Consider the following 10,740-nt stretch of genomic DNA (forward strand, 5'->3'; position numbering starts at 1 on the left):
TAAGGTCAAAATGGGCACATGATTTACACAAAGAGTGATCCCATAAGCAAATTAAGGGAGCATGGAATAGTTTATCTGTCAGATTTATGGATAAGGGAAGAATTTAGGACCAAAGAAGATATAGAAAGTGTTACAAAATGCAAAATAGATTATTTTAATTATATGAAATTAACTTTTTTTGCATAAATAAGACCAATGAAACCAAAATTATAAGGAAAGCAGAAAACTGGGGAAAAATTTTTTTGCAACAAGTATCTCTGATAAAGGCCTCATTGCTCAAATATACAGGGAACTAAGTCAAAATTATAAAAATATAAGTCATTTCTCAACTGATAAGTGGTCAAAGGCAGTTTTCAGACAAAGAAATTGAAGCTCTCTGTAGTCATATGAAACAATGCTCTGAAGCACTATTGGTTATAGAAATGCAAATTAAAACAACTCTGAGATACAATCTCATTCCTATCAGATTGCCTACTATGGCAAAAACATAAAATGTTGGGTGTTGGAGGAGATGCAGGAAAACTGGAACACTAATGCACTGTTTTTGGAGTTGTGAACTGATCTAACCATTCTGGAGAGCAATTTGGAACTATGCCCAAAGAGCTATAAAACTGCATAACCTTTGATCCAGCAATACCAGTGGTAGATCTGTATCCCAAAGACGTTCCAAAAAAAGGGGGGGGAAGGACCTATTTGTATAAAAATATTTATAGCAGCTCTTTTTGTGATTTGGAAATCAAAGAGATACCCATCAACTGGGGAATGGCTGAACAAGCTGTGATATATGATTGTAATGGAATATTATTGTTCTATAAGAAATGACAAGCAGGACTATTTCAGAAAATATTGGAAAGACTTACATGAACTGATGCATAGTATAGTGAACAGATCCAAGACAACATTGTACACAGTAACAGCATTGTTGTTTGATGAAGGACTGTGAATGACTTAGCTATTCTCATCAATACAGTGATCCAAGACAATCCCAAAGGACTAATGATGAAGCATACTATCCACCTCCAGAGAAAGAACTGAGATGATTGAATGTAAACTGGAGCATACTGTTTTTTACTTTCTTTCATATTTTTCCTTTATTCGAGTCTTCTTGTACAAAATGACTAATATGGAATATTTGACATAATTGCACATGTATGACCTATATTTAACTGCTTACTGTCTAAAGCAGGGGTTAGGGGAGGGAGGCAAGGATAGAATTTGGAACTCAAAAATTTAAATAAAAATGTTTTTAAAAACTGAAAAAAATATGCAACAGTCATTGCCTGGGATTTTTAGCAGGAAAAAAGAGAAAGGTCTATATGCCTTTATTTCTACACACTTTTATATAAGGAAAAGACTGGAAAGGGTTATTAGACTAGGAAAAAAGATATTGCTCAACATTTCTAGAGAAAATAAAGAGGCATAAAAAAATAGTTCCACAATGGGCTACCTCTCTCTGGGCACCATTTTCAGTTGCATTACTTCATCCATAGTTTCTCAGAAATGGGGACATTTATACCTTATATTACTGTTTTTCAGATTTGGAGTCTAGGCTAAAGAGCACAGAGGGATCTTTGAAAGAGACCATTCCAGGAGAAGAATCATCCCATAGAGAGAAAATTGGAAGCAGTGCTGATCATTCTGCTAGACTTGTGGGGACTGTGGGGAAAGTGAGAGCCAGGTAAAGAGTCAGGAGATGAAGCAGGAGAGGGATGTGAGAAAACTGACAAAACTCCAGAAGATTCAAAAGGGAGACAAAACAAATGAACATAAGGAACATGGGAAAACTTTCAATCAATCTTCAAACATTTCTGAACCTCGAAAAAACCATGCTGTTGAGAAGGCTTATAAATGTAATGAATGTGGGAAAGTCTTTGGTCAGAGCTCAACTCTTTTCAGACATGAAAGAATTCATACTGGAGAAAAGCCTTATAAATGTAATGAGTGTGAGAAAGCCTTTAGTCGAAAGTCAAACCTGAAGGTACATGTGATGATTCATACTGGAGAGAAGCCTTATAAATGTGATCAGTGTGAGAAAGCCTTCACTCTAAGTTCATCTCTTCTCAATCACCAGAGAATTCATACTGGAGAGAAACCTTATAGATGTGACAAGTGTGGTAAAGCCTTCTTTAGGAGATCAAACCTTAATTTACATCAGAAGAATCATACTGGAGACAAACCTTATGAATGTACCAAATGTGGTAAAGCCTTTGCTCAAAAGTCAACCCTTTTCAAACATCACAAAATTCATACTGAAGAGAAACCTTTTAAATGTGACACATGTGAGAAAGCCTTCTATGAGAGTTCAACCCTTATTAGCCATAAGATGACTCATACTGGTGAGAAGCCATATACATGTGATGAGTGTGGGAAAGCCTTCAGTAAAAAGTCAGTCCTTGTTAATCATCATAGAATTCATACTGGAGAAAAGCCTTATAAATGTAATGAGTGTGGGAAAACCTTTGTTCAGAGCTCAAATCTTATTGTTCATCAGAAGATTCATACTGGAGAGAAGGCTTATAAATGTGATCAATGTGGGAAAGTCTTTACTCAAAGATCAACCCTATTAAATCATCAGAAAATTCATAATGAAGAGAAGCCTTATAAATGTAAGGAGTGTGGGAAAGCTTTTGTCCAGAGTTCAAACCTTAAGGTACATGAGAAGATTCATACTGGAGAGAAACCTTACAAATGTAATCAATGTGGGAAAGCCTTCACTCAAAGTTCATCTTTTTTCAATCACCAGAAAACTCATACTGGAGAGAAGCCTTATAAATGTAATCAATGTGGGAAAGCCTTCCTTAGGAGATCAAACCTTAATGTACATCAGGAGAGTCATACTGGAGAGAAACCTTATAAATGTACTAAATGCCATAAAGCCTACACTCAAAAATCTACCCTTTTCAGACATCAGAGAATCCACACTGGAGAGAAGCCTTATACATGCAGTGATTGTGGGAAAGCTTTTATTGATAGTTCAACCCTTCTTGTACATCAGATGACTCATACTGGAGAGAAGCCATATACATGTAATAAATGTGGGAAAGACTTCAGTACAAATTCAGTCCTTGTTAGTCACCAGAGAATTCATACTGGAGAGAAGCCATATACATGTAAGCAGTGTGGGAAAGCCTTTAGTCGGAGCTCAAATCTTAATGTACACCAGAAGATTCATACTGGAGAGAAGCCCTATACATGTAATGAGTGTGGGAAAGGCTTTATTCAGAGATCAAATCTTACAGTGCATCAGAAGATTCATACTGGAGAGAAGTCTTTTACATGTAATCAATGTGGAGAAGCCTTCACTGAGCAGTCAGCTCTTTTCAATCACCAGAGAATTCATGATGAAGAGAAACCCTATAAATGTAATCAATGTGGGAAAGCCTTTGTTGAGAAGTTAAATCTTAACAAGCACCAGAAGGATCATACTGGAGACAAACCATATAAATGTAGTCATTGTGAGAAAGCCTTCAGTGAACACTCACACCTTTTCAAACACCAGAGAATTCATACTGAAGAGAAACCTTTTTTATGCAATGAGTGTGGGGAAGCATTCAGTGACAGATCATCCCTTGTTAAGCACCACAGTTTTCATACAGTTGGATTGCACAAGTAATGATTTTGAGAATGCCTTCAGCAAAGACTTGTTATTTATCAGAGAATTCTTATTGAAGAGAATGTTGGAATATGGGAGCTGAAGGATCTGCCTCTATTCAGATACTCATCTTGGGCAAAAGTCCTACAATTTTGGATTCTGCTGGGTGAAGGACTGACTTCTAGTCAACAACAGGTCTCTGATCCCTGTGGAAAGGCTCCCATGAGCTAGGCCTTTTCTATAGGAACTTTCCCTTTCCTTCTCAGATGGGAAGTTTGCTTTTTTTTCTTTCCTTTTCAACTTAATTATGAAACCTAATTTATGTTTGTGTGCTTGTATGTGGCTTGAGGTGACTCCAGTACAATCCTACTCAAAGCCCATTGCCAATTAAGGATCCTAGAACTGGCAGATTCTCCAGCACTTACCCAGGAGAGTCTCCTCTTGAAGACATTCCTCATTGCAATGAGGGAATGAGGGAGGCAGTGGAGGATGACTGAAAGTCCTGGACCTGAAGACAAAAGCATTCCTGGCTCTGCCAGTTGCTGGCTATCCTTGGCCAAGCCACTCCCCCTTCAGCTCATCTGCAGCCTGAAGAGATGGGATTGGCCTGGGCCATTTCTGATATCCCTTCCAGTTCTGAATGTTATTCAAACTCTTAGATCATCAATTCCTGCCTCCTTCCCTTCCTCATTATACAGGTGAGGGAACTGAGGCCCTGAGAGAGGCAAGAGCTTGCCCAGGGTCACACAGTAAGTCAGGGGAAGAGGCAAAACTAGATCCCCTGTGCCCTGATTCCTGGTTTCCAGCCAAGGGCTCATCTTTCCACCTCTCCAAGTGTCCAATTCTAACCAGACCTGATGCTCAACAGGTCTCTATATATGTATACCTATACCTTCTGCTTTCTGACTCTAAATGTAACCTGAACTCCAACCCAGAGGGAAAATTCACAAAAAGATATTAGGACTCTCAGTTTCATCCTTAATCTTGTCCCTGTTTGGACCCAAACCTCCCCCATCCAAAGCTCCAGGCTCATCTCACCATTCTCTACTTCCCAGAAGCCATCTGATGGAACTTCACCTTAGTTATGTATTGTCAGGTATCCCTGGGAAGGAAGGAGAAGAGAGGAGTGTGGAGCCAGTCAGTCTGCCTGGAGAGAGCATGAGGCCCAGGGAACACGGGAAATACCTTCTATAGGAAGACTTCCTTAATTCTAGTGCTTCCCCTCTATTGATTTCATCCAACTTTTCCTGTCTGTAACTTAGTTGTGCGCAGTTATTTGCATGTGATGATACATTTTCCCTTTCCTTTTATTCAGTTTTTATTGCTATTGCCCCTGGAACATTTGGTTAACTCTGATTAACTAAAAGCCTTTTTCCTATTAAAACTGACCTTACCTAGATAAAACCTGACTCATTGAATGATAGTAAGAAGCCAAAAGGGAGTTTGAACTTAACCCAGGGGATTTAGGGGGAAGAATTCTCCTGACACCTAACCCTTTAGTGAGCTTGGTGATATGTAAATCCCTTCCTCTTTGTGGGTGACTTCTTGAAAATGTAGCCCTGTAATATTATAAATGTAGTATTTTGCAAACTCAGTGTTTATGTCTGTAACTTAATGTGTTTACTAATTTGTTTTAATTTCATTTGTTCAACCTTAATTTCAAGAAGTATGAAAATATCTGTTTTACTAGGCCTGGGTGACCTTTATGACCTAAGAGGCCATAAAAAATTGTGACTGGTTAAAAAAAATTCTTTCTCTATCTCTGACAGTAATTTCTCTACAAAGACTTTGCCAGAAGTTCTAGTCTTGGTACAGTTGTTTTTCTACTACCAGAACAGTGCTTAAATGTAACAAAACCTACTGTTCTGTGAAGTTTGGATTCAACCATAAAAGTCAAACTTGAGGATCTAGAGGGCCACATGTGGCCTCAAGGTCACGGGTTCCCCACTCCTGGGTTAGATCATAGAGATAATGAGGAGAACTGGGATTTGAACCCATGTCTCTTGACATGAAAGAGAATTTAATTCTCTTCCTGTTGTACCACAGAATCTTTCTCCAGGGAAACTGATGCCTAGTATGAAGAAGAGACATCTGTCAGTGGTCAGAGACTGGTCAGTTAGGGCCAGAGCTGAGTGCTAAACCCAAGCTTTCTGACAAGTCCACTGCCCTTTCCCCTGGACTACATTGCCTTCTCAGTGACTAAGAATGTGTTCTCCAGCCACTTTCTAGGAAATTCAGAGTCACCAAGGATGTCAGAGATCCAGGACAGAGTGCACAGCTAGATGGATGAAGGGAGGCTTGGTCTCCTTTGGTAATGAGTGAGATGAGAAATATTGGGGAACTGAGCCTTGAGGATGGGTTAGGACATCTCTGACACTGGGCAAGTGACTTCACCTCTGTTTCCTCAACTCTGAAAGGAGTAGGTTGGATAAGATGATTTTGAAGGTCCCTTCTTGACCCTCCCAATGGGACAAATAAAAGGATAATTCATCCCACAATCCCCTTTGGCATGCATAGCCCTGGTGCTGCAGAAGGAAAGGTGACTCTTACTGGTCATTTAGTCTGGTTCCCTCTTCTTACAAATAGGAGAAAATGGAGCTAAAGGAAGTAAAGAGACTTTGCCCAAGGCCAGGCAGCTTCTAGCCCCAACTTCTTATCAATATCTGACAAAGAGCATGGAAATAGACCTTGGAAGGAACTCAGAGGCCCTCTGTGGGACCCTGTATGGGAAAAGGCATTTCATCCATCAACTAGTATGGCTCCCTCATTTTACAGATGGGCAAACTAAAGACTAGGGAAATGAATTGAGTTGCCAAAGGTCATACAGCTAAAATTAAGCATGTGAGGCAGGGTCTTTTTCCTTTGAAATTCTGGAAGGGTCTTCTAATTCACAGAATTGATAACCATTGGAGTTTCTCCTGAATAGTAATAGACCAACTCCCCTGAAGTCAACCAAGAGCTAGAAAGCACTGAGATCTGCTTTCAGATTGTGCCTCTGACACTCACTTTATCCCTCTGAGCTTCTGTTTTTCTCATTTCTAAAATGGATTTGATGATTCTTTTTTTTACCTTCTCATAGGAATGTTGCCAGATCCAATAAGGCATTTAATTTGGCTTTTCATGTCTAATGAAACACTGATCTGCTCTCTCCAGAAGGTGGGAGTGAGGGTGATGTTGGCTACATCCTCTCCCTCTTCCAGGAATGAACACTTTATCGTGGGCTCATTCTGTTCCTCCCTAAGCCCATGTAGTAAGATAACAAAGCTAGCTTCATTCTCATCAGATGGTCTTCTTATTCTGTACCCATACAGACATGGACTTTCCTCATGGCCCAACTTCAAAAGAGAAAAATATCTTGGTGAGATTTTGACCTAGATTTGGTTCAATGTAAGGCTTCTCTTGTCTTGCCCTTTTATTGGTCATCCCAATAGACTGTTGCTGGGCTCAGCTACTATCAGCCAGTGGTAAGCTCTTTAGGTTCAGAAGGACTGAAGTGTAGGCTTCTCTTTGGGCTGAGATTCTTTTCTCTGTTATTTGATTTTAGGCTGTATTCAGGGGCAATAAAGTAGCACAGTGGATTGGGCCTAGAGTCAAGAAAACCTGTGTTCCAATATGTGCATGCGTGCACACACACATGCACACACACACACTACCTGTATGACCTTTGGCAAGTACCTTAACATCCTTTTGCTTCAGTTTCCTCATCTATTAGGTGGTGATAATAATAGCACTTACCTCCTAAGGTCTTTGTGAGAATCAAATGAGGCAATATTGGTAAAGCATTAACAGAGTGCCTGGCCCATAGTTGGCACTAAATAATTCCTAGTCATCATCATCATCATCATTCATCGGCTTGTGCTGGAGGCTGGTGCTGAGACCCTGCTCATCACTGGGATCAAAGCCACATAGCTATTTTTGGCTTCTGAACTTATTCCTAACTCAGTATACAACCTAAGGTCAATGACCAATGACCACCAAGGCCTTCTACCCATAAGTGTCCCCGCTACATCAGTGACCTGGAACGCCTAGTTAGGGGCAGAGCTGCCAGTGGGCTATTGTTCCTTCACATTATGCTCATTAAACCGTGCTTGGTCTGGGTCTGGAATCTCTTCTTGCGCTGGTAAACCACCTCTCCTTGCTCTCAAATGTAGTGAGCTCCTATCCACACCATCTCCTGTGTTCACAGACAGTCTCTGTCTCCCTTTGTTGAGCTAGGCTGAAAGAATGACTTGCTGTGGAAATACCCAAGACAAGGGCAGACCTATTGGGGCTGCAGTCAGGAAGACTTGGATTCATATAACATCTCAGACACTTAATAGATTGTGTGATCATGGGCACATCACTAACTCTTTCATCTTATTTTCTTCATCTATAAAAGAGGGATAGTGATATTTGCAGAAGTCCCACAAAGGTCTGTTGTGAGCATTAATGATGATCAATCCTATGGTGAATATTAACATGCTCTGAACCTGAATGAGGGGAAGGTAGGTTGGAAAAGGTCATCAAAGGGAAACAGTCCTCAAGGATGAAGAAACATCTCAAAGACCATTCTCAAGGGAAGACAGTCAGAGGACCTGTCTGTATGATATGAAGTCCCAGCCTCTTCAGCATTAGGTTGGAGTCATGACTCGGAGAGCAACTAGTCCCCAAAATTTCAAGGCAATTCCATAAGCAGGGTTTAAATACCTGCTAGGTACAAGACTCTGAGCTTCAGAGATCACCTGAGTCAGGCCTCTGCTTTGGCCAACTTCTAGCCTTGCCTGGGGTTGAACTTCAGTGTAGATGAATTAAATAATAGAAAGTTGTCATAAGAAATGATGAGTACAATAGTTTCAGAAAAACAACCTAGGAAGTCTTTTATGAATTGATGCAAAATGAACAGAACCAGGACAACATCTACACAGTAACATTGATATTGTGATGATCAATTGCAAAAGACTTAGAAGCTCTAATTGAGACAATGATCCAAGACAATTCTAAAGGACTCTAAATGAAAAATACTGTCTGTATCCAGAGAAAAAAAGCTGATGCAATCTGAATGCAGATCAAAACGTTATTTTTCACTTTATTTTTTGTGAGGTTTTTTTAGTCTATGTCTTCTTTCACAACATGACTAATATGGAAATGTTTTTTGCATGATCTCACATATATAATCTATATGAAATTGCTTACTGTCTCAAGAAGAGAAGTGGGGAGGGAAGAAGAGAATTTAAACTCAAAATTTTAAAAAAAATGAGTGGTAAAAGTTGTCTTTACATATAATTGGGAAAAAATATAAAAGTTATTTTAAAAAATAATATAAAGCTGTCATAAGAAATTGTAAGCACAATGGTTTTAGGAAAGCCTAGGAAATCTTCTATGAACTGATGCAAAATGAACAGAACCAGGAGAATATTTACACAGTAACACTGATACTGTGATGATCAATTGTGAAAGACTTACCAGCTCTAATCAAGACAGTGATTCAAGATAAATACAAAGGACTCATGATGAAAAATGCTCTCTACCTCCTGAGAGAGAAGTGATGAACCCTGAGTACAGATTGAAGCAGACTTTTCACTTTATTTCCTTGGATTTTTGTGTGTGTTTTCTTTTGCAGTATGACTAGTATGGAAATATATTTTGCATGACTTCACTTGTATAATTGATCTATTGCTTGACTTCTCAAAGAGTGAGAAGTAGGAGAGAGAGAATTTGGAACTTAAAATTAAAAAAAATTAATGTTAAACATTTAAAAAATGTAACTAGGAAATATTTAGTAAAATAAATAAAAATATATTAAAGGGGAAAAAAGTGTTGTCTGTGTTAGATATTGACCATCAGTGTCCATACTCTTGGGGATTTTCCATGGGGTTATCAGCTGTCTCAATATCAGGTCTTTACTTCTTCTAAGAGGCCCAGGAATGTCTAGTTGACAGGCTCCAGCTGCCTCTGAATTTATACCAAGCTTGTTCATTATCCAAGTTTCTCTCAGACATTCAAGTTCTCAGGTTCTTTCTGTAGAACTCCCACCCTCCAACAATGGGTCACAGCTGCTCAGAGAATGAGCCTACAAATGGGGGGGCTTCATCCTCAGAAACTGGGAATTTCTTTGTCTAATTCCAAAATGTAGTTGGGAGAGGGGAGGTTAAAGACCTTGAACTTTGGGTCCTTTCTCCCTATCTGCCCTCAACCTCCCTTCCAATGTATTGTCATTAGCCCTAAAATTGGCATTTTTCAGGGAAGAGTATTGAAAAAGCGGTAAGATGATGCTGATTGCACCTCAAAAGACAAGCACAGTAGAAGATGGGAGGCCTGAGGTTGAAGGGGAGTTGCTGTTCTCTTCACAGAAACTTCTCCACATCCCAGTTGGGATTGGACTGACAGCAGGAAGTAGGAAGTGACTTGAGCTGCATGGAAGTGCTTGCTTTGTGCCTCTATTTTGAGGGTTGTCCATCTAACTTGACTTTGTACTATTTCCTTCTGAACTAAAAGTATGTCTGCAGTGTTTTTGTCTCAACTTCTTTATGTTTCTTTCTATAGATTAGAAGAAAAAAAAGGCCTCCTTTCTGTGGCCTTATTTCTTCCCTAATTTCCTTCTATAGTAAAAGAATCCTTCAGTTTCTCCAGCAGTGTTTCTGTCTGGATTTCTCTCTGTTTCTTCTGGATCTAAAAAGAATGTTCCAATCTCAGTGATTGCCTTTTTATCTGCAAATCCTTCTGTTCCTGTCCCCACCTAAAGAATGCTTCACTTTCTATGGCAGGGTTTTTATCTGGATTTGTTACATTTTTTTTCTGTGCCTAGCATCAAAACCAAACCCCAGTGCCTGTGTATTTATCTGGACTTTTGTTCCCTTCTGTGCCTAAGAGAATACTTCCTGACTGTGTTTTTGTCTGCATTTCCTTGAGTTTCCTTTTGTGTATAAGAAAATGCCTCAATTTTTATGGCTATTTCTCTCTAGACTTTCTTCTGTTTGTTTCGATACCTCAACAGTTGCTTTAATTTCCCTGGCAGTTTGTCTTTCTGTGCTTCTTTCATACCCACTTCTCTTTTCTTTTGCTGTGTGACATTTTTGCCAGTGAGTTGGATAAAAGCCTACATGTATGGTATGTCAAAGGACTTAGAGATGAATGACAAAAGCTGGGAGAGTAGCTAACATACTGTATGA

At 39.4% G+C, this 10,740-nt stretch overlaps 1 protein-coding gene across 1 annotated transcript in view; it reads left to right on the forward strand.

Annotated features, from left to right (window-relative positions):
* Positions 1-9,385, forward strand: part of LOC140503787 (uncharacterized) — a 65,704-nt gene extending 56,319 nt beyond the window's left edge. Inside the window, 1 exon segment of the mRNA XM_072608063.1 lies at positions 1,880-9,385. Within this exon segment, the coding sequence (XP_072464164.1) occupies positions 1,880-3,613 (1,734 nt within the window). The 3' untranslated portion in view covers positions 3,614-9,385.
* Positions 9,386-10,740: the final 1,355 nt, after the last annotated feature.

This window comes from Notamacropus eugenii, chromosome 5 (genome assembly GCF_028372415.1).
Source record: "Notamacropus eugenii isolate mMacEug1 chromosome 5, mMacEug1.pri_v2, whole genome shotgun sequence".
Taxonomy (NCBI): Eukaryota; Metazoa; Chordata; class Mammalia; order Diprotodontia; family Macropodidae; genus Notamacropus; species Notamacropus eugenii.